At 45.1% G+C, this 24093-nt stretch overlaps 1 protein-coding gene across 1 annotated transcript in view; it reads right to left on the reverse strand.

Annotated features, from left to right (window-relative positions):
- Nucleotides 1–2869: 2869 nt before the first annotated feature.
- Nucleotides 2870–24093, reverse strand: part of ankrd13b (ankyrin repeat domain 13B) — a 44123-nt gene continuing 22899 nt past the window's right edge. The window contains exons 3-15 of the mRNA XM_030108823.1: nucleotides 23400–23524; nucleotides 22307–22352; nucleotides 21727–21870; nucleotides 20544–20784; nucleotides 17740–17806; nucleotides 17037–17118; nucleotides 14844–14908; nucleotides 12765–12901; nucleotides 11657–11814; nucleotides 11259–11447; nucleotides 10548–10711; nucleotides 5028–5104; nucleotides 2870–3604 (exon numbers count right to left, since the gene is read on the reverse strand). Of these exons, the coding sequence (XP_029964683.1) occupies nucleotides 3403–3604; nucleotides 5028–5104; nucleotides 10548–10711; nucleotides 11259–11447; nucleotides 11657–11814; nucleotides 12765–12901; nucleotides 14844–14908; nucleotides 17037–17118; nucleotides 17740–17806; nucleotides 20544–20784; nucleotides 21727–21870; nucleotides 22307–22352; nucleotides 23400–23524 (1697 nt within the window). The 3' untranslated portion in view covers nucleotides 2870–3402. The remainder of the gene's footprint in view (nucleotides 3605–5027; nucleotides 5105–10547; nucleotides 10712–11258; nucleotides 11448–11656; nucleotides 11815–12764; nucleotides 12902–14843; nucleotides 14909–17036; nucleotides 17119–17739; nucleotides 17807–20543; nucleotides 20785–21726; nucleotides 21871–22306; nucleotides 22353–23399; nucleotides 23525–24093) is intronic.

A 24093-nucleotide genomic window follows, 5' to 3' on the forward strand; every position in this document is an offset into this window, starting at 1 on the left:
TGTGGGTTTGCTAACAGCCCCACAGCTCAGCCACCATGTGTTGGAGTTCACCCCAATGAATGAAAGGGTGGCGTCCCTGCACCTTCGCGTCCGGGACAGGTGCCTCACTGTTGTCTCGGCTAACGGGCCGAACAGCAGTGCAGAGTACCCGGCCTTCTTGGAGTCCCTGGGAGGGGTGCTGGACAGTGCTCCGACTGGGGACTCCATTGTTCTACTGGGGGACTTCAACGCTCACATGGGCAGCGGCAGTGAGACCTGGAAGGGGGTGATTGGATCGCACGGCCTCCCTGATCTAAACCCAAGTGGTGTTCTGTTATTGGACTTATGTGCGAGCCACACACTTGTCCATAACAAACACCATGTTCGAGCACAGGGGTGTCCATAAGTGCACTTGGCACCAGGACACCCTAGGTCAGAGGTCGATGATCGACTTTGTTGTCGTGTCATCTGACCTCTGGCTGTTTGTTTTGGACACTCAGGTGAAGAGAGGGGCAGAGCTGTCGACCGATCACCACCTGGTGGTGAGTTGGATTCGCTGGCGGAGGAGGAAACCGGACAGACTTGGCAGACCCAAACATGTTGTGAGGGTCTGCTGGGAACGTCTGGTGGAACCCTCTGTCAGCGTGGTTTTCAACTCCCACCTCCGAGAGAGCTTCTGTCATGTCCCAAGGGAGGCTGGGGACATTGAGTCCGAGTGGACCATGTTCTCGACCTCCATTGTTGAAGCAGCTGCTCGGAGCTGTGGTCGTAAGGTCTCCGGTGCCTGTCGTGGCAGCAACCCACGAACCCGGTGGTGGACACCGGAAGTAAGGTCTGCCGTCAAGCTGAAGAAGGAGTCCTATCAAGCCTTGTTGGCTCATGGGACTCCTGAAGCAGCTGACAGGTACTGGCAGACCAAGCGAATTGCAGCCCGAGCGGTTGTGGAGGCAAAAACTCGGGTCTGGGAGGAGTTCGGGGAGGCCATGGAGGAGGACTACTGGTTGGCCATGAAGAAATTCTGGCAAACCGTCTGGTGCCTCAGGATAAGAAAGCAAGTCTCCACCAACACTGTTTACAGTGGAGGAGGGGAGCTGCTGACCTCAACTGGGGACATTATATAGGATGGTGGAAGGAAGACTTCAAGGACCTCCTCAATCCTGTCGCCACGTCTTCCGTGGAGGAAGCAGAGGCTGAGGTCTCAGAGGTGGACTCATCCATCACCCAAGCTGAAGTCACCGAGGTGGTCGGTAAGCTCCTCTGTGGCAAGACACCGGGGGTGGACGAGATTCGCCCCAAGTACCTTAAGTCTCTGGATGTGCAGGGACTGTCTTGGTTGACACGCCTCTGTAACACCACGTGGCAATCGGGGACAGTACCTCTGGACTGGCAGACTGGGGTTGGGGGGACTGTCGGGGGACCACACTTCTCATTCTCCCCAGGAAAGTCTATTCCAGGCTACTGGAGAGGAGGATCTGACCGATAGTCGAACCTCAGATCCAGGAGGAATGGTGTGGTCTTTGTCCTGGACGTGGAACACTGGACCAGCTCTATACCCTCCATAGGGTGCTCGAGGGTTCGTGGGAGTTCATCCAACCAGTGCACATGTTTTGTGGATTTGGAGGTGTTCGACCACGTCCCTCAGAGTCCCTTGTGGGGGATGCTTTGGGAATATGGATTCCGGAGCCCCTTGTTAAGGGCCATCCGGTCTCTGTTTGACCAAAGCAGGAGCTTGGTTTCCTTTGTGCTTCAAGAACCATTTCCTCCATCAGTCATTTCTGGTCCATACATAGGAACACACAAACCAAACAAAGATCCCAGTCATACGTTGCTGCTCCAAAAAGATGTTTCTTTATTTGAATCTTCTCAATTCAGTTCCCAGCACACAGCACAAAAACATCTCACTGCATCTGCAACATTTTTTAAAAAGTAAAAAAATGAGTATTTTCCTTATCAACCAGGCAAGCTAGACTATGAATTATAGAGAAGAGAGAAGGAGGTGGTTCCTTCTCAGTTTGTGCTGATTTCTGAAATGTACATTTCTTTAAAACATCTTCAAAAAAGAGAGAGGGGGGAAAAACTAACAAGCTGTCTCCATCCTCCTCAGCAACACAATTCCTGCAATTCAAGGCTTCTTACAATTATGAGACAACATTCATTTGGTTTATTTAATTTTTTTTTTTTTTTTTTTTCTTAGGGAGGGGTTAGTTTTGATGCTTGCTTTTCCGTCCAGCATATCACATGGCCAAACAAACCTGCTGTTAGGGCGCAATAAAATCTCACATTGCTTTGTTTTGATAGCTTTTACAGTGATTCCTCTACGGCACCCGTCCCCTCAGAGAGAGAACGAGCACTCAGATATTGCAAGAGAGATTCCTGACAGACAAAATGAGCCCCCATACCGGCACAGGCCATGCTGAAATATCTGTACACAATAAAACGTACCATGACTACACAGAAATACAGAAAGATTGCCCGCTCATGTAAAGGTGAGAAGATGCTAATTTACAATCACTTTCAGTCACATTTCTAACCCACAACCCAGTCACAAGCCACCAGCACTTAAATTCAGTCTCTTCAATTGTTTTATTACACACAAAACCTCCTTCACATACAGTTTATTTAGCCCCATTACATCTGTGCTCCTGCAAAAGTTTACTTTGTGCTCAAACCCATCGTCGACGACCACTAACAGTCATATATATGTGTGACCCACCCACAAGCTAAGTACAGTACATCTGGATTTTGTGAAAAAGGAAAAAAAACAAAACAAAACAAAAAAAGGAACGTACAAGTCAATTATTTTAAAAATCTTCATTTAAAAACTGAGGAAGTCAGATGGTTTTCAACATTCAACTCAACTAGACTGATCTTTGAAGATATAGTCCTCGATATGTCACCGCTCCATCAATCGTCTAAAGGATTCTGTGTGTGTGTGTGTGTGTGTGTTGATGCTGGAGCGAGAAGTTGGAATAACGCACGGTGATTTCATTGGAGAAGGTGAAAAGTTGGCCCCTGTGCGGAGAGCTGGTTTTTAAACGAAAGCGCACGCCTGCAGGCAGTCACGGATCCCTTCGTCCGAGGAGACGCTTCCTCTGGCGTTGTACTGGATGTGCTGTAGGTTGTAAACTGGCACTGCTCGAAAAGAGTACCACTGTGGCACCGGAGAGAGGACGCCGCTGCTCCTCCCTGACTGTCTGAGGCCGCACAGCGTGGCGTCCCCGTATGGCTTCATGGGAAAGGTCTGGCGGAGGTCATGGGAGATGAGAAAAGACGTTTTTGATCACTAATTGATTGAAACCACTAATCTAAGTGGGAATTTCCATCCACTTGAACAATGTGCTCGAAGCTTTAAATGAAGCCAATTTCCCCGCTTTTTCCTCCCATGTGTCCTCAGTCCAGACCCTCCCCCTCCTTCCTCCGCTCTTATTTGTCCATCAGCGACAGTTGGATGATGCGCTGCAGCTCTTCCTCCTCACGCCGCCGCCGAAGCTCCGCCTCCTCCAGCTCCCGGGCCGAGATCTCCATGGCAATGCGGAGCTGCTCATCGTAGGTGCAGGGGGCGGGTGGCTTCTTGGAGGGGGTGGAGCCGAGGCTGGAGGGGGCGCGGGGCTTGTGCAGGGGGGTTCTGGGACGAGGATAAGGAAGCATGTTATGATGGGATGTCAGGTTTGTTTCTTTTTCTGTAACTTTTTTAACTCTAAATAGTTGTTTGTCATTATGGCTTGCTACCCAAGTCATAAATTCAAGGACCTGCAGTCTCCCAAGTGTGTGCGCAAGTTTGTTATTGGTTGATTGGCTGATTGGTGACAGAAGACCACAAATTAGCTGGCCACAAGTCACCTAAAGAATGCAATCATCAGTCATGACAATGTGCTAAACTAATGCAAATCTAGTATTGATTTAGCTGACTAATTGTGCGTAGTGTTGAATGCAGTTTCCTATTGTGCCTTAAACTTCTTTTGCCCAGGATTTGAATGTTGGTTGTAAACTGTGTCTCATGTATGCATGTTGCTACATTGATTTTTATAGAGAATAAAGAAAGAATAGTCTCTACTTTGTAGACACTAATTGGGATAAATAAATAAATAAATAAATGGTTGTTTTGTGTATCCTGATTGTCATTTTGCTTCTCTTTGTCAGCAGGTATAAATCATTAGTTTGTGTACCTTGTTGGAAACATTCTGAGGAGATATCCATCGTGTTTGCTGTGTGGATTATTCTGTGTCTATGTGGTATATTTCTTTTTCTTCGATGCCACTGTCTTCATATTGTTCTTACTTCTTTGTGGTAATTTTGCCTCTTCCTGTAGTTTTTAGAGTTTCTATTTTTTCTGGATGATTTCTTGTATTCCTGTAGTTTTTACTGAATTGGTGGAGCTGAGCCTGAAACGAGTTTTCCCAAATTACTATTCTGAAAACAACTTCACTGAAGTTCAGCGTGGTGGCAGCAGAAGGAAGATCCAGTGGTAATAAAGTCTTTTGAGCTTGTTTGCAGTGTGCAGTGGAAATCTACTCAAACAACCATAACAGGCAGAGGTAAACACGGCAGAAATAAGACTATTTATAAAGAAAACAATGGAAAGAGAGAAGAGGCAAATCTGTGTATCCAGCTACTCATCTGCATAAGGAGAAACAGAGTAAAGATAACAGGCTAAAGTCAACTGCGGCACTGTTGACTGTGAAAGCAGGAAACTCCCTCATCCTCCACTTCTGCTCTCTTTCTACAAACACACACTCACGTAACAGGCGAACAGCCGATAGGGGACGAGGAGAGGGTGACAGGATGGATAAGAGAATAGAGAAAGGGAAGACAGTGCAGGAATACAGGATGTGAGTCAGAGGTGAGGAAAAAAAGGGATACAATGGAAGAGCTGGAGACAGAAGAAGAACAACACATAACAGGAGTGAGAGGAAGTGAGAGACAATACAGCACGAGGAACAGCAGGAAATATTGAGCTTATACAGACAGTCATGTGTAGTTCCCCAAAAACAGACGAGCTCGACGTGATCCAGTGGGTTTATAGCGAGAGACGAAAGTGTGGTGCTGACCTCTCCAGACGGCTTGGGTCACAGGACAGGGAGTGCGTTCCCGGCTTGCTGTTGGTCAGTGCTTCCCAGATGGTCACCTAGACACAAAGAGGGGGTCAGAGAGCGGGCAGAGGAAATAGACTGTAACTAACCACATCATCCTCTCTATCTGGATATATTTTCCAGCAAAGTTCCTCTCCAGCACACATGAAGCACCGACAGCAAACTGGCTTCATTATGAGCAATGATCTTGATGGATTCCAGCTCTGACGCATTACTCAGCACACATAGATCATGGCTATTCTGTACGACTAATAAAGATGGATTTGTGAAACTAGGCGTCATCACTAATACTGATTATCTTATTACACTGACACCATTCACTCTGTCAGGTTGGAAGCTACTTTCAAGGTTGTGTGGCGCGATCAGCACTACACACAGTCAGTCACATTCATCCTGTCACATAGACACTGATGCATCAATGATGACAGCTGCCATGCAAAGAGCTCGCCCATCAATTACAGCAACACGGGGTTCAGTGTCTTTCCCAAGGACACTTTAACAGAGGGATAAGAATAGGCTGGAGACAGGACCGCAGCCTGATGTTCAGAGATTGAAAGGTTCAGCCAGGTGAGCCACAGCTGCCCAACTAACTAACTGAGTCAAAGCATCTCCAAACATCAGATCTTGTTGGATTTTCTCTGGTCTGGACTGCTTTTTTTTTCCACCGAAGCGACAGACTGGGAAGAGGCTTAGCATTGATGCGATTGTCATTTTAACATTTAAACATTGTTCTATACTGCAACAGTCAGCAAAAAGAAAATCATTTTAAGGAATTGAAAAAGTTCAAGGTTTTCGACAAATTTCTAAGATATTTGTCCATTTGATTTTATCAACGATCTGAAAAAGAGGCTCATTCCTGAGCTCTACCCAAACTCCCAGAATTCATAAGCACTTGCTGCCAGTTTCTGAGACTTTCAAGAGTTCTTCTGTGGCAAGCAGTTCTGGCAGCCAGAGAATATTATGGCAGATACTTTTGATGTTGAGATTGAGTGTTTCTCACGACCCTTCATTTTCTACAGCCTGACAAACAATCTTCGATGGATTTACTTAGATCACTAACGCCTGTCAAACGCCTTCAGAGGCTCACAAGACCATGAGCTGCCTGCAAGAAATTAATAATTAGTAGTTTGATGAATGTGGAATTTGCTGGAGACGTGCACCACTGACTCATTAGAAGCTTAATGGTGGCCATTAGCTGGCTCCTACACGTTCACTCAGTCTTCGTCCACTTTTATTCTAATCAGGCTTTTACTGGTTTGTGCAGTATTTTATGCTTTTGATGCGTAAATAACATTAAGTATATCTATATATGCATCTCAAAGGATTTGAATTCTGAGAAACCTTTGGTTTAAAGACTCTTCAAAACATCAAGTAGACTGAGCACAATTAGATTAAGCTGCGTCTCAACCTGTCTTCTAATTTCAGACACTAATCAACTGAGCAGAGTATTGTTCTCTCTTGTTCTTGCTGTTACCTCCTGAAAAACACAATTATTTTTGTTAATTTCACCTGTCCTCTGTTTTTGTCCCAAACTTTCCAGTCTGTGACAGATTTGTGCAACTAAATTAACTTGACCCTGTTTCTCCTTTCAATTTAGCTGCTGCTTCAATTAAATTAAGAAAGTTTTTTTTTTGTCTCCTAACAATTAAAAAGCTTGGACAAAGATAAATTTGCTGAGTGGTTAAAGCTGTGAACCGTGGAGTGTCTGCTGCGTGATCTTTCAACACCTGTCCGGCCTCAGTAAAACAGCTTTAATTAGAAGTGGCGTCACCTTTCTCAGCACAGTTTGAGACAGAGCTCAGTCCGACAGGCTGCCGTCGCTGATTGCACTAAGCCACAGCAGAAACCTGTCTCCTCTCCGTCTTCAAATGCCGTTTCTGAGCAGAGAAAACTGAAGATGCTCTCTGAATCGTCTCACATAGTATATTTATACTTTACTCTGCTGGAACAGGGCCAAACACCATCAGGATCATGATCTGAGGGATTTCAAAACCAACATCTATCCTGCGGCTGCGCTGAACGTCTGAGCTCTGTACTACAGAGGCAATTTATTCTTCCCATCGATTTTACTTCAGTATTGATTGTTTTTATTTTAAAACTGGTTGCCTTTCTGCTACTTCAGCGCGTACGTTTGTCAGCTCTTGCTTGACTTATTGGTGAATTTATCGCAGTGATTTGCACTGGGTGTTTCATACAGGGAATCCATCCAATATGAATCCACCTGGGTTGATGCAGCAGCATAACTGTTGGACTGCAGACTTCACCATTTTAATCTAGTTTTAAAGGTATGTTCTCGTCATTCGCTGTTGTTATTGCAGCGATGCGTTCAGACAGCAGAGGAGTGACGAAGTGCCTCTCCTTCTGTACATTTTTAGGCACAATGAATGAGCTTATAGTGCTGCGGCATGCCTTCTCTTGATGTCGGCTTCAGAGAGGTATCGCTCACTGAAACCCATTCAGCTCGGCATGTTTGGAACGGATATCCTCTCACTCGTAAAATTACCTCCTGGATTCTGGCAAATCTCATCGTGAAACATCTAAAAGCGGTACAGCATTCTGGCAGTTTGTGCTGTTTCCACTGGCCAGTGCTTTGGTGAAATATGTAGCAGCAGTGACACCTCAGAAGCTGCCAAGTTTATTTTAACTCTTGGGGCCCTAACTTGGTAGACTACGCCGAATCCGCCGGCTGTCAGCGGAGCGCAAAGTGCGCCGTCGGCGGATAAAGTCAACGGGGCTTGTCCAGAAAATTGTCCTAATTTCGTGAACCAGGCGCAGTCACGCCTCCATCCCGCCCACCGGCGCAGGTGGCGCAAGAGAGAGGAGAGAAAGTGGGTTTAACCCAGCTGAGCGCAATTTGACCAATCAAATGAACACCTCTCCTTTTTTTCAAAGAAGGACACTGCTACATTAACATGATGAAATACATTTTATTTCCTGACCTCAATACTAAACCATAGTGAAGCAACAATGTATATGACTGCATTTTGAAATAAATAATCTCTTGTAGAGCTTGGGGAGCCAGACAAATGAAATAAAAATGCAGACACCCTGCATTTAGCGGCTACATACAGACTTTGTAGGGAAAGGGAAAATCTGTTTTTATTTGTGTGCATCATAACTCATAAAGATACATTTGGGAAAGCACAAAGAATTACAGGTGCCAATCGCTCAGCGCAGCTGCACAGCGGAGCTGGGTGAGTCTACTTAGGACTGCTGGTTCAGTTGTCATCAGATCGATGTCCTCTGAAATGATTCCCTGTAATTCCTATCACACACATGGCATTCCGGCCATCCCAGACGAAGGATAATCATTTATGAGAGAATGGTGGCGACATCTGCTATCTGCTCCGTCCTCCGCTCTGCTTCACGTGTTGCCAGCATTCTTACCCCCCTCCAAAGGCCGCTATGGTCAGCCAGACTGTCATATGCAGTGTTTTTGCGCAGGAGCACACCAACAGGTTGCTTTTCTGTAATCTAATGCATTAGAAATTAAGGTAAAGAAACAAAATATTAAATCAAGTGGATCAGCAAAACTTCTGCCTCATATCTGCTTTATTAATGCCTCAAATCAGGTTTTAAAATGTATTGAACTTTTTACAGTGCGCATTTGCGCAGCTTACCTCTCACTCACACTCCGCACACTCGTTTCCCTGATACACACACACACACACGCCAACACACAAAAAATAGTTGTATTATTAACTGTAAATAATAATCAAGAACATATTAAAATTAGTAAAATAAGTCTCCCCGGTTGCGCACCAGGACGGACACCTTCCCACACCGACCCGTCCTCACCCTGCTCATTTTATTCTGAGACTGCAGGCTCAACAGGACAAAGGTATTTATTCAGAAAATATGTTCGTTCTAAAATTAATTTTTGGAAACGAAAAATACATGGTTTGCTGTACTTTAATGGAGGATATAATATTTTACCTGAATCTGTAACTGGCACATCTGGAGACGCTGCAGTGCCCCTGCTGTCAATACCGTGTTCACTGTTGTGCTCAGATTTATTACATTAGTTTAAATAATAATGATAATAATAATAATAATAATAATAATAATAATAATAATAATAACAATAATAATTTTACACCATTTTATGTTATTATTATTTAGTTGTAAACTGACAGCAGCTTACAGTAATTCTCTACCTGGAGGTGACGCGTGAGCGCTTCATGCGCCACTGCAGGTTCTACGCTGGACTGTACAGCAGCTGGAGGTCGGTTGGGTATTTTTGGGGCAGCAGCATTATATTTGTTTCGCTGTTTGGCCCGCGACTGTTCTGACTCTGATTCAGAACATTCCTCCTCTTCACTCCAGTCAAGATCGCTGATGTCCGACACGTCTCCGCCATCCGATTCCCCCTCACTGACCTCCTGTATCATTGCTAAAGCTTCTTCCACCTTATATCTCTTATTTATGCCTGTTTTTACTATCTTTCTTTTGGGATTTGCTTGATATTTTTGGCCATCTGTCTGATTGTCTGCTGTCAGAGCTAGCCCCCTGTTCAGATGCGCGCATGAACCAAAACAAATCAATCACAGAAGAAAAAAAAAGCCCCGTGAAGTGCGTCTTTTTAATCAGTCTAATAATAATAATAATAATAATAATAATAATAATAATAATAATAATAATAAATAAATAAATAATAAGTCTCACAGACCACTGTTGGCCTTTGGAGGTATAAATGCTTTGTAATATTATCTGTGTTATTGTTAGGACCTTATTTGCTTCAGAAAAACATACAAGACACATATTTAGGAAAAGTCAAAGAACTAGAGGACAGGGGAATTATTTTTAACAGATTTATTTGAATTCTAAAAACCTAAATGGTCTGTCAGATAGTCTTGGATGTTCCAGTGCTAAAGAAGATAATAAAAACAATTATGTGCTTCATGAATGATTTTGTGTATCTTTCATGACACTGACAAGCTGAAACCCTGCCTCTGAGGTTTTCTCAGACAAATTATCATCAGATCCTCCTCCCCAGCCTGCTCACACCTTCCGCAATAAACTCTCACTGCGCCCAGCTGATTCTGTCGAGCCCTCCCCCTGGTGCGCTGCAACGCCCATCTCGGCGCAAGTGCAGCAGACCGGCCAGACACCCTCTTCTGCGCCTGTCGAAAATAGGAATGCGCTGCCTCCGCCGCTGATCATCGCCAAGTTGCGCCGTCAAATTAGAGCCTTTGGTATCTTGATGTCTTCATCGTACAACAGTGATAATGTACCGAGACTAAACAGTAAAGCAAAGGAGGCACTGAACTGTTTAAATAACTTACAAATCCAGTCATGTTACTTTACAATCGCTAAGGCAGGTATGTCAGGAGTACTTTAAACATACTTAATAAAATATACTCAGATATAGCCTTTCCTATTATTTATGCATTTTTACGAGAGATCTTAGGCAGATTCCCGCAAACCTTTATCGTGCTTGTTTGAATTGCTCACAGATGAGCTTCCCGTTCGGCCCACCTGGTCGTACTCGGATCCGGCCTCCAGCAGACTCTGCTGTATCGCAAACTGCAGCAGATCCTCCTCCTCCTCCCTCATGCTGTCTCTCTGCTTGCCTCCAAGCATGGTGTATCCTGGCGGGGGCTCGAACACACACGGGGGGATCTCTCCGGCTCGACAAGACACTGCAGCGCGGCGGGAGGGGGCGAGAAGGCAAAGAGCAAGAGATGGGGAAAAAAAGAGTTATCGGTGAGTAAAGGAGGTTAAAGGAGAGGAGAAGCCGAGGAGTGATCCACCAATGAAAAGAACTGCAGAACAAATTCTGGCTTGTCATTTCCCACATCTACAGCACAGCCTGATAAATAATTCCTCAACTCGGCTGTGTCTGTCTGAACTGAGTGGATTCACTGTGCATTTCTGCACAATAGTGTCAAGGATTCTGAAAAAAGGTTCCCCCTGAGCAACCGCACAGTAAATTTTTATCTCTCTCTCTTCCTCGGCTGCAGATTTTAAATGCAGCCGCTCCGATTCTGATGAAGTGATAGAATGATGAAAGCGAGCCATACTCTCAAACACACAGCACAAGGAAGATAACCTTGCATTTAGAGGCGGGGATAAATACCCCTCATAACTCTATCAAGTGACTGTAAACTCGCTTTGTGGAGTGAAGTACTGCGGAGGAGGATTTATAGAACAGCGTCTGACGGTTGAGTAAAGTAAAAGGCTCCTCACTGGTGGAGCTGGAGCTGGAGACGCTGGAGGAGTCGCTGCCCGGCGACGGGGTGTCTGTCCGCGGGGGTTCCCTCTGTCCGTCCCCCTCCATCGCCACCTCGTTGTCAGGACGGGCGCCGCTTCCCTCCTCGCAGCCATTCAGGTTGCTGAAGGTAATCCTGGCGTTCAGGATGTGGTAGAGAGGGATTTCTGCAGGAATTGGAGAGAAAGTTATCCGTCAGCTTCTTCATTTTTTTTTTAATGATGCCCAATCTTTTTACTCCCTCTCTTCGTCTGTCTTCGTCTTTCCATCCGTTCTGCTGCCAGTGTGTTCACTTATTACTCTCCTGCCGCCCCCTTGCTCAAGCAGCAGCCATCACTTTACCCTCCCCGTCCTTCCATCCATCTATCCGTCTCACCGATCTTGACGGGGAAGCCAGGCGGCAAGCGCAGAGTGATAAAGTCTCGCAACTTGGCGAAGAGAGCGTTGGAGATGGCCATGAGATCGATGATAGGCACCACTTGTTCTGCCAGGGAGAGAGGATGAGACTCGCACAGCCACAACTTGGCTTTAAACCTGGAAACAAAAAACACACGAGCAGACGCTGAAGATGCCACCAGAAATAGAAAGAGAGACTTTCACATAGTCGAAAGTCTCTAAACTCAACCAGTTCTTTCTTTATGACATTGCATTGGCTGTATTGCTTTCTCAGGGACCTAAAAGATACTGGACATGTTTCACATGGCGACTCTATCCACAAAATGGTTGGATGTAAGTCTGAGACCACAGCCGTTCGTCCTCATTCGGTTTGTTCCTCGATCTGCGGCACACAAATACATTGATTGCACCAGCCAAGAGTCCACAAGCTGCCGCGTAGTGTTCAGACCGAAGCCAATCAATTCCCACGTTCTAATTTGTCCCATAATGAACACGGGATGGAGAGGCAGTGCTGCTGCTGCAAAGACTTCAATCCCGCCGCCGCCGCCGCCGCCTGTCACTTCTCATTAGGCACTTAGGAAGAATAAGTGTGAAGACTGAAAATGGCAGGGACATCAATAGTTATGTAGAGGAACACGGGGCGGATCGTTAGCTGGCTGGCCGGCGAGAGCGACCGCTTCAGGCATCGTCCGTGACACTGAATCCCACCATTCATTTAATCCTGGCGCAGCGGGTTTGAAGTCCCACCTTTATTTTTCTTTACTTTTCAGAGTCACGGAGAGAAGCTGCAGGTTTCTTTCATTACATTTCTGTTTCCACTAGATTTGTAAGAATCTTGAAGCAAAGCTGAGTCATCCATCCAGCATTGCGGTAGACTCTGACTCGTGACTGTCCTCCCGCTTCGCCAAAATGGACTCCTAACAGGTGTGTGTCTTTCACTGACGTCCGAATGACTTTCACATGAGGATCCCGAGCGTCAGACGCCGCAAGCGGCCGATGTCCCACCGCCCATCCCATGTCAGTCATTCTGTCAGCTGAAAAACACGGCGACTCGGCTGCCTGTGTGTTTCCCTGCCTCTCGCTGTCACCTCTGGGTCTTGGTGGTGAGGTGGCACGGGTGGCCGATGTCCCTCTGCGTGGGCGACGAGCTGGGGTTGAAGTATTCTTCAGCCGTCAGCGCTGCTGGGTTTGTCGCTGCGGGGGACGACATCTGCGTCACCAGAGCCTGAAGAAGGGAGACAACGAGTGAAATCAGCATTGAAGATCCAGATGTCACTGCTTTAAAGGTAGAGAGCCTAAATAGCATGTGTAAAGGAATCCGCACAACGCCATGAGTCAATAAGGATGACTCAAAGATTGCTATAAAAGCAGCAGCTTTTCCTTTGTGTTTGCTTTTCTCTTTTGTGGTAAAAGAAACCTACTGAGATTTCAAGGTTCTCCGTTTATAGACACTCAATGAAAGTTTCACAAAGAAGCTGTAAACAAACAACAAACCGAAGACTGAAGAACACGGGATTTATCGATTAAAAGCTAATTACGGGATTATCAGGAGTCAATGCAACCCACTGAAAAGCTGTGAAGATTGAAAAAAAAAATCATAAATGAAGATTTTAGTGTTTATCTAAGAGGACAAACCTCCTTGTCCTTCAGTTTCCCATTTCCATTTCTGTGTCTAATTTGCACTTTTTGACCTTGTTATGCCAGACCCAACCTTGAATTGTATTGGAAAAAAAGCAATACAGATTAAACTTTTAAATGGCCAATTAAAATCTGTTTGTGAAATTCCTTTTTTTTTAATCAAAACAGCGGATTTAAGAAATTCTCTAATGATGGATGTGAAATGATGCCCTTGTTAACTTTTCATGTTGTTTATTTTGCTGCGTGTTTTAAGTTGAACTACTCATAAGAAATGTAGAAATAATTTGTAATCAGTTCAGGTGTCTCGGGGTTTTATTCAGCAGCGATGAGAGGGGGGGATCATGACTGATTCACACAGCCAGTGTGGGGGGAGAAGGTGCAGAGAGGGAGAGAGAAAATTCCCCTCAGTTATTGTCATGAACACGCAGCTGAAATGAAATTTCTCCACAGGGTGGCAGGCGTCACTCTGAGCTCCATCATCTGGAAGAGGCTCAAAGTGGAGCTAAACCCTGAGAGGAGCCAGCCGCTCCGGAGGTGTGGCCGTCTGATTACGATACCCACAAGTTTCCTTTTAGTGGTCTGGAGGAAGTTAAGGTGGACAGGTATAATCGGGCTTGATTGTTCTTCAGATTTTTAGGGTTTGGCGAAATTAAAGCAAACCAAACCAAACAGCGGCGCAACATTCCAGCCGGTCAAGGCGAGAATAAGAAGACGGGATACAGACGGAGGAGAAGGCCTGAGGCGTGAGTCATTGCTGCTCTCCAGCAAAAACAAATTAAAAACCGTAATCAATATCGGGGAGCAGGTCAGAGCTTCTGAGTGACTGTTTTATGCTGCAGGACTGCTCTCCTGGCGACACGCTGGATTTACCAGCGGGGATTCACACACTGCCCGTCCGGTCGCAGCGGAGGCGATCGGCACGGTACTGATACCAGCGATGATAATTCACTCAGGATGGCTGTGAAGAAGATGATGACGAAGCTTAATCTATTTTGACAGCGGACCCAAGTTAAAAAAAATAAATCTTGTGACGCTACGATGTGAAAAGATAACACAGTTGTAGCCTTGCTTTTGTATCACTCTACAAACCAGCAACGCTGCAAACAGCATTAACATCTGTAAAGATTAATGTAACATGTGTAGTGAAGACGGATAGGATCCAAGCTAAATTATTCATGTGTGTGAATTAATTCCAATCCTCGTACAATCAGAGGAGCAGTGGCGTTAACATGCTGGATGGTTCCTCACCTCTTCAGCCCAGAAGAAACAGGAATTATTAAAAAGATCTTAGGAGTAGGAAGTAAGTGGAACAGAATGATAATCTTCTTTTTTATCTTTAATTCTGACAAACCTGAATTTCTGTACTCATCCAATGCACGCCTTTTTTTTTTCTAAGGAAAACTGTTATATGCCACACTAAGTTTCAAAATTCCATGAGGAAATTTATGGATGGATGGATGGATGGATGGATGATCTCCTATTCTCGTTTCATCAGAACTAGATGGTCAGCTCCTGTGTTGTTCACTCACCCCGTTGTTTGGCCCCATGTGCTGCTCTGCGATCCCCAGAAAATTCTGCAGTGGAGTTTTCCCACCTGATCAGAAACAGCAGTAAACAGGCAAAACAGGATCACAGTCATATTACAGTCGCAACAAACCTTCCCGTTACTTTGAGTTTTTCACTTTAGAGAGCAACAGTCTCCAAAACCCTCTGAAGTTAGTGTGGTTTAGTCCGTATTCAGTCATCTGTTTAACACATCCTGACTTGAAGCACCTGAGCGAAGAGCAAAGCTACCAGGCTCATTATTCTACCAAATTGGAGAGGCTGTAATACTCTAGCAGTGAATGTGACTGTAACAATAACATAGAACATAATATTATGGCCGATATGTGTCATATACAGTAACTTCCAAACTAATACCTAATGCCTGACTTTAACTGCGTTCTCACATGGCCAGGCAAATTGTTACCAATCACTTATCAGTATTATCTTTACAAAAATAGAACATTTCAAAACTTTCAGCATGTCAGGGTGTGGCGTTAGTACATAGAAGCATGGCGTTTATATGTGTTGCCACGATGGAACAAAATAACAAACAAAATGCTACTAAAACTAATTCAAATACTACTATTAATACTAAAACTGTTTCACATCTGCTCCACTCACAGTGGTCTTCCAAGACCTTCCTTGTTTCATATTCAGTCCCTTCAACACTGAACTCTAAAGCATTGGCCAGACCGTTATTTCTGCCGTTCTTTGATTCTGTCCTCATTCAGTTTATTTTTCTCTAATCTAGTCTGATTTGTAAAAAGAATAATAGACTTCACACTTTGACATACTTAACCCAAGTTTACACCGATTAGGTCTGATCAAATTGAAACAAACTGTTGTGGTCATTTTGAGAAGATGTGAGCGCTCCTTCCTAAACACTGGTGCTCAACCAGCAAATGAGCTGCAGCTGAAAGGTTGGTTAACCTCCGACAAACCGCTGCCATGGTTTAGTGTGAGGCGCCTCAGTAAGACAGCTGAGACTGCAGACAAAGTGTCAGCGGCTAATGCCTGACATTAAACCCTGTGAAAAGGCTCAGGTGGTTTAACGGGATCATTTCAGCGCCTTGAACAAGAGTTTGGTTGGTGAGGTGATGAGACTGAAGCAATGCCAAGAAAGCAAATCAGGCGCGCTTCTTAAATACCATGTCAGTAATGGATAAATATTCTTGCTATTAGTTTATCATTTAAATGTAAAAGAACAAAACATCTGTGCAAACCTGAGGTTTCAGCGAGCCTGCTAGAAATTGGTCAGTCGAAATTAGTTCTTTAAATAAACAACTTGTTTTCTTTTCTGTGGTGGCCTTAAATAAGTAAAAAGAGTCATGGATAATAGCTGTTGCTTGTACTCACAAATGAATCTTTTAATACCTGATTATATCCTGAAGGTTAAAGGTACAATGTAAATACTTCTCTCTAACTGATTAAAATGTGAATTATTATAAGTTTGATGGAAGACGTAGTTCTGAAGGAGTTTATCGTGAACACAAATACCGACAGCCGGTTGAGAAAACACTTGTCGCTGTGGTTGTCTTCACTATGAGTACTCAAAGCAGAACAGGAGTTTCATCCTCAGTACCAGAGGAACTGCGGCGCAGTTTTCATAAGATTTTGACCTGCGGCCATCTAAACTGTCATTAACCGCTGCTGGGCTGAAGATACAGCATGTCTGCGTCGCCCTGAGGACGCACACACAGCACTTAAAGATTTTTACAGCGTTAACAAAATGACGAAAAGGAGCAGAAAAGGGAAGCGCAAATGGAGTAAGTGAGTCATTCAGGAGTCGGTGTAACTCTTCCCAGAGCACTCTCCTTCTGGATATTAGCAGAGTGTGTGTGTTGGGGGCACTGCGACCTGGGAGAGTCGATCTCTCAGAACAGCCTGTGACGGCTGATCCTGGCTGACAGCGGCAGTCCGGGGACGAAAACCTCCTGATCCTGTTTGATTTATGATCTGAACCAGAAAAAGAGATGGAGCCGCCGAGCGAGCGTTGGCGGCTGTTCGCCAGAACCCCGAGGTGATCTCACCCAGCTCAGGTGAGTGGGGATTACTCATCAGCGACTCTTTTTTACGAGACACGTCGCAGCACTTTGGCTGAAGGAGCCGACAACGGGAGGTGATAACGGAAAAACTCAACCTCTGAAGCAGCCTCGATTGTCCAAAAGGTGACTTGCCTTTCGTCTTGTTTTTGTTCTGGTCTGACAGATGGTCTGTTCTGGTTCTGGTGATGAGCTCAACGTTGGACGCTGCGTACACCTGAAAGAACACACACCTGACTTCAGTTTCTCATCATTCCAAATAAAACAGTTACGAGAGATATTGACCCCACAAAATCAATCATGGTTTTTCCTGTGCTCCCATTACACCTCTGTAGTCTGCATCGCTACATTTATTCAACATGCTTTCAAGTGACCATAAAATATAAAATAGTGCTGAAAAATTGAGCAGCCGGCTGATTCTGAGTGTGCGCCGGATGACGGAGGAGAGAAGTGAAGAGCTGAAAAGTGTGTATCGCTTCTCCACAGGAGTTTTCTTTTTACTGTTGTTACTCTGAATCAATGAAGCAGAAAACAGTTGCTTTTCAGGCAGTGCTGTTACAGCGTGGAGCCCGTCTGAAGGGCTTTTAAAACCACCAGTGACAGATGGTCCTGGGTATCTCCCATCGATCCCTCCAGAGGGGGTCAGGAAAACAAATGGGGTCAAGGTAATGCATGTTTCTCCTTATAAGTTAATTTGAGAAGCCACCTGGTGTTTTATGTGTCACTGGTTGACGGTAAAGTTTAAAAGCGAGGTTCAGATAACTCTGAAAGTTAAACTGTTCAGGAGAGGGGGAATCGAGAGTTTTCTCTGGGAACCAATGAACTTTCTGCACTCCACCTTGGCTTCGTATCCATTCACTGTCTCCGTCTTCTCACTCCTCCAGCCCAGGATGCCGGTTTTATTCCTGCAGGACAAATACACCGTCAGTTCTCTTTGGAAACATTTTGATACCTGCCCCGTTCTGAGTACTTGATACTCAATAATGAATGCGGCACCGTACATACAGCCTGGAAACACTGTGCCAGTTGTCCGTCTGTCAGTCAACTGAAATGCTTCTGGATGCTGACAGAAGTTGACAAAGATTTAAAGGATACACCCTGCACTGGCTGCCTGTCAATGGCAGGAGCAATACAGACACACACACTCTTGAAGACACATCAAAACACAATCCAACACAGACTTGATCAGAGTCCCATGGCAGGCGACACACCACCATACAACAAGGTGTACTGGCAGCTCAGGTACACGTGTATTTGAAGTATCGTGCACAATGCATCATTCTTCACGTGCCGCTTCTCTCTCCCTTCACTCAGTTCTACCATTGCATGGATTCAGGTACAAACACATGTTGTACACCGAGAGGAATACTTAGAGTACTTCGAGAAGACCCACACATGCATAGAAAAGCATGTAAACTCCACACAGCACAGCCACAAATGCAACAAAAGCAACCAGCACGATAATTCCGTCCAAACAAGAGTAAATGTTGTTCCTAATCTGGGCAGGAGGAGTCACACTGTAGTGGAGGTAGAGGTCGTAAGGAGACACCAAGACCCACAACTGCCATGGCGCTTGGTCACCACCTCTGATGCCAAGAGATGAGTGAGGCAGCAGTGAAAGCTTGAGACCAGAGAGGAAAAACAGAGTGATCAAAATCATATGAATAGAAAAGCTTTTTTTCTTTCTATGCACACACATCACTTTGGAATAAAAATCAAATTGAAGGAATAAATTAACTTGTACCCGATTCAGTATTGCGTACAGAGGATTGCAGATCTGGAATAAGCTTGATGAAAATTTTTACATTTGAGAAAAAAATAGCTCCAAAGTTTGTATTTCATTGAATTGATTTTTAATGTGATTTTTTTTCTTCTTTAAGACTTTAAGCCTTGTCGATACCTACTGACCTGATGTACCCATAACGGAATTGTTTGCTGCATGTCTGTCACAGGCCTGTTTGTGTCTTGTCATTTCATCTGTTTCCACTCTGTTTGTGGGAAACTCGGACCCAAAACTAAAAACTTGAAATAGCTTCCTTGGGTTGAGCCTTTCCTGCCAAAAATGACTGCTACATATGTAGCATATCTTTACTGTGCTGTCATGCCTGGCTCATATGTGCTACCATATTATCAACCATGTTATCATAGACATCCTCCTCCAAATCCTCGCCGCTGTGTCGGAGAAAGCCTTGCTCTTAACACCCAGCTCCAGAGCCATAAAACTGCAGCAGATCCCCTGCTCGGCTGCACACACAGGTTTTAACTCAGGAGGCAGACCAAGCGTGTTTGACAGAGTGGTTGGCAAAAGCTTCCTAAATAGATTATTGGCATGTAGACAAGAGTGCTGATGGAGGGAAAACGCTCAGAGGTGACACCGAGGAAAAAGTCTGACTGGGAGATGATTGCTTCCCACCATCACTCCGTTCCCACCTCTCACAGTTGCTCTCACTCACTCTTCATCTCTTAACATTCATTTCTTGCCTCTGTCTGTCTAAGTGGTTCATCAATCCATCATTACATTTTTTAAAAGACAATTTTTCACCCTCCGCAACACTCATGCCCTGAAAGCCATCACCTGCTTTTGGCTTTCTTATTTTGCATCTCTCTCCAATAGTGCAGTGTCTTCATTGAACATTTCCCCCCTGTTCTCTCTCGCTCTCCCATTCTGTACAAATGCTTTTCCCTTGTTCATTATTTCCTTTAATGCGGCCTCTCCCCATATCCCTCTCCGTCCAGAAGTTCCCCTGTTCAGGCATCCCTCTTTCTTCCTCTCTGTCACATCAGTCTTATCTCGCCACGAGAGCAGAATAAAATGAGTTTTGTACTCTGTGACCCCCTGTGGTCTCCTTTCTTTTTCTCCTGCTTCCCGCTTCTTTCATGTCCACCTCTGTGTCGCCCCCTCTCACCCGCTGCTTTCTCGTGCTGCTATCTGCTTCCTCATCTCGGTGCGTTTTGCTTTTCTGAAGAGGTCTGAGCTGGATTCACACAGCGTGAAGCTAAGAGGTTCCCTCACTTCAAGCTAAGTCCTGCAGGTTGGCGGAGATTTTTCTCAACCTTTGGAGCTCACCCAAGGCCGGATGTAACAACAACAGTGTGTTTTTTGTTTGCCGTGAAACAATTCAATGTAGCGACCAAACTTATCCAGCAAAAACATGCAATGCATCGATGTGGCTCTGAAAGAAAAACTGACTTTGTTTCTTTACATCACAAGAGGTTAACGGTGAAGGTTTGTTTCTGTGACAGCTGTGTGAAAGCATAACACACACAGCATACCCTCTGCCACAGGCTTTAAACTGAAGAGTTCATTGACAACTAACAATTACTCTAAGCGAGTGCTTTGCTGTCCCCACTTGCTGCCAACGCCGTGGCTTCTGTTTGTGCTTTCCTACATTTTCTGAGAAGCATTTTGACAGCCACCAGAAAGCGTGCCTGAACTTGTTCCACTCGGCAGTGGGACGCAGTGTGGGAGCGACGGAGAGACACTGACTAAAACTCAACCACTACGACAAAAGAGCGATTTTCTCCACACAGACAAAGCGAGGAAGGAGCGACGCGTGAACAAAAAACACGCTGTGGCTTGTTTGCGCATCGTATATATGCGCTTAATTCTTGTGATTCCTCCGTGTCAGCGCAGTGTCTGACCTCTCGAAGGCGATGTTCCGGGTGTCGAGCTGAGTCGTCACCACCGGGGCGGACAGCCTGGCCGCGACCTGCTCGTCACTGGGCTGCACGGCCCCGAGGAGGCCCAGCCCGGAGGAGCTGCTGCTGCAGGCGCCGCCGGGGCGCCGGCCGGGAGAGAGCGCCGTGAGGGACGACACACACAAGGTCTCGCAGAACACCAGCTGTCGGTCGTGGTCGACCTCCATCACCTCTGCACTGGAGTCTGACGGGCGGACGCAAAGGAAGAGCAGTGATTAATTTAGCGAGTGAAAAGAAAAGACAACACACCAAGAGAGCACACGGTGTCCTTAAAGAAGAGAGTATTACGAAAAAAAAAAAAAAAAAGGGCATGTAAAGAACTGTCAGGTAAGTTCATCTTGAGAAATTCAATTTCCAGAGGGAAGAAGCTCTCAGAGGGGGAGCAGGAAGCAGGCTGGCTAAAAGGTCAAAAGAGGAGGAACAGTTTCAGGAGGTGAGTGCAAACAGGATGAACAAAATAAATGAAAACTAGGTTGAAATAATGAACAGAAAAAGTAGACCGTGCTGAACAGTCAGACTGAATGTTGGTGGGAAATCTTTAAAAATGAAGTCTTTCTTGAATATAATGACATTGATTTCACAATTAAGCCATGCGGCGGCTGCAAATACGTGCTCATATGTGAAAATAACAGTTTAGTGTTCAAGAAAATGTACACTGTTGTTCAGGATAAAAGCAACTTTAATGACTGTGTGACAAACAATAAGCATCTGTCAGCTGAAGCTCAGACTGCAAATGGTGGGAAACAGCTGATCTCTCCAAGAAGCTACAAATTCTGTCTGAATGTTTTCCTAATCTACAGAAAAAAATCAAGTGAAGTAAAAGCAATGTTTTCTTAAACAAGATCATGCAAGACTTCTGATAGTCAAATGTTGCACATCTGTCCTTCATTCCTACTTCACCCAGCTTAAGGTCAAAGGAGCTACCGTTAACATTACCATACAAACAAACGTAACAGATGGTACAAAGCTGACAGGGGAATCAAAAGGTTAAAATGGCAAATTATAATCACAAGCATGAGAAAAACCCATACAGTCACATCAGGAACATGCAAACCTAGACGTAGGTTGACCAAAAATCAAACTGTCCAGCATCGCGCCACCTTAACACAGAGCGTAAACATCGTACCTTGTCCTCTGAAAATGAAGCTCCTGTTGCCTCGCTGCCACGTCATCTGCTCAAATCCCATCAGGGTGGTGTCGACGCGGAGACACTGACCACTTTTCCACACTCTGTATGTGTCGCTGGGACAGATACGAGACACCAGGGGCACTGCAGACAAACGGACACATGCTAATGTGACACTTGATACAGACACAGTTGGGTATGTGGGTCATCCAGGTCAAGGTGTCCCTGTTCCTCCTGTTAAAGGGTAAGTGAACTTCTTTAAAGTGTATACGACATTTGCAAAGTAACAATACTGTTGAGATCTACAAAAAGCCACACTGTTAAGACTCACTGCAAAAATTCATCAACTTGTGGTTTGGTGAGGCACTCTTGACAAATTGAAAACAGTATCTCAGTTATGTAACCAAACACGGAGAAAAGAATCTGCAGGGCAGGAAGTTTGTAAGCATCATTGTTTAATACAACAGGGAGAAATTCACATCTTTGTCCCCAGAGGAAGATGTTAATGTGATTATTTCTGACCGGCTGGTACTTGGCCTGTAGCACTGACTGCAGGGAAAAAAACAAAGACTGGACTCACCCCAGCTGGTAAACTCCCATTTCATCTCCACATAGAAGTCCTGGGCCTGGAAGGAGAGGGAGCAAGACAGATGAGAAAGCAACAGGCGTTGATAAAGTGGAAGATACGGTGAGAGAGTTTGGGCTGGATATTGATTTATGGAGGAAGAAAAAAGGAGGAGGGCGGACAGTGACGGTGCTTCATTGTCTAAAAGAAAAACTGGTTCTCATGAGGACAACCGGTGTATTTTTAGATGGATGTTTGAGCAGACTGAGGCTGGTGGTGGTTGGAGTTGCAGTCAGTCTGTAGGAAATTATTGTAAGTCAATGAAATGTCCACAGAAGGCAAGGAATGCATTGTGTGTGTGTGTGTGTGTGTGTGTGTGTGTGTGTGTGTGTGTGTGTGTGTGTGTGTGTGTGTGTGTGTGTGTGTATGTGTGTGTGTGTGTGTGGGCGGTGATAATAAAACACGATGGACAAACATGTGGGTGAGAGCAGCACAGCAACAAGGTGTTTGAGAGCCAGTAACATCTTGGTGTGTTTTTTTTTTCTTTTCTTCAAAGTGTGAGGGTGTGGCGTCTCCCATGTGGCTGTGTTTTTTCTTTTTTGTTTTTTTTTTTTTTTGCTGAATATAGAGTGTATGAGTATCTGTGTGTGTTCATGGCAGAGTTTGTAGAAGTACTAATTGTGTCAGGTCTGATGGTGTTGTTTTTTGCGTCCCGATCAGCTGCAGCAGGATTATAACCGTCCGGCCTCAGCAGGTCCATCACTCCTGAAACCCCTCCGGGGAACAGCGACGGCTCAGATTACCCAGAGACAAAGCAATGTGAAGACATATCCTTTGACTCTTTCCCCTTGTTGAATAGTAAACAAAGTTATGAATATCTTCAAAAGGAATACTGGATCATAAAACAAAGATTTGAATATTAAAGAGATTAATCTACATTTCAAATGAATGCTTTTCACCACCAGCACCGCCCATCCAGCCCCCCTCTGGATTACTGTTTATAGTTTTCCCGTTTGCCTCATGTGTACCATAAACATGTTTGTGTGTGTGTAGCCACTGAAGTGTGTATATGTTTTCTACATGCATATGCGTGCATGTGATATCCCACTTGGCGCAGTCGCTCCAGCAGGACGGGGATGCCCGCCAGTCTCTTGGCGGTCCTCTGGTAGTCACGGTAACGGAGCACAAGGCGGACCAGCTCTGGATCTCTGGTGCTCACCGCCTCCTGGAGAACTGCGAGAGAAAGGCGAGGAGTGCGATGAAGAGTAAAACAGAGCCAATCACTCAAGCCTCATCTAAAATTTATGCACATGAGCGATTTAAGGGGGCAGCGGGAACTGCCGAAACCGAAGTAGGGCAGAGGAGAAGCAGGTACGAGCAATTAGCGCTGCTCGCCCGTCATTTGTCAGCCCGCCACTCTGCTGATAGTCTTACAAGCTGTTCTGCACTTGACCAATTATACACACACCCACGTATCCGTCTGCGCACACGCACACGCACCCAGGTTTCTGTTTACAAGAACAAGTCAAGACAGTTTACGTGATGCTTTTCAAAAGCAACAAGAGATAACTTAAAAGCATTACACGAGCCAAAAAATAATCACACATCAGGTCGAACTCAGTAAAAATATACAACGCACATTTTTATGCTACAATAATGAAAAGCTTTAGAAGACAAGGCAGGAAGCAGAATCTTAAAATCGAGTAAGATCAGGTTCAATTTAGGAAAGAAATAGAAAAATGAGTAAGCTTCAGCCAAATTGTGACAGCCAGATGAGCGGGTCAGAACATCTCCAGCTCTTG

Source organism: Salarias fasciatus, chromosome 14, assembly GCF_902148845.1.
Source record: "Salarias fasciatus chromosome 14, fSalaFa1.1, whole genome shotgun sequence".
Classification (NCBI taxonomy): Eukaryota; Metazoa; Chordata; class Actinopteri; order Blenniiformes; family Blenniidae; genus Salarias; species Salarias fasciatus.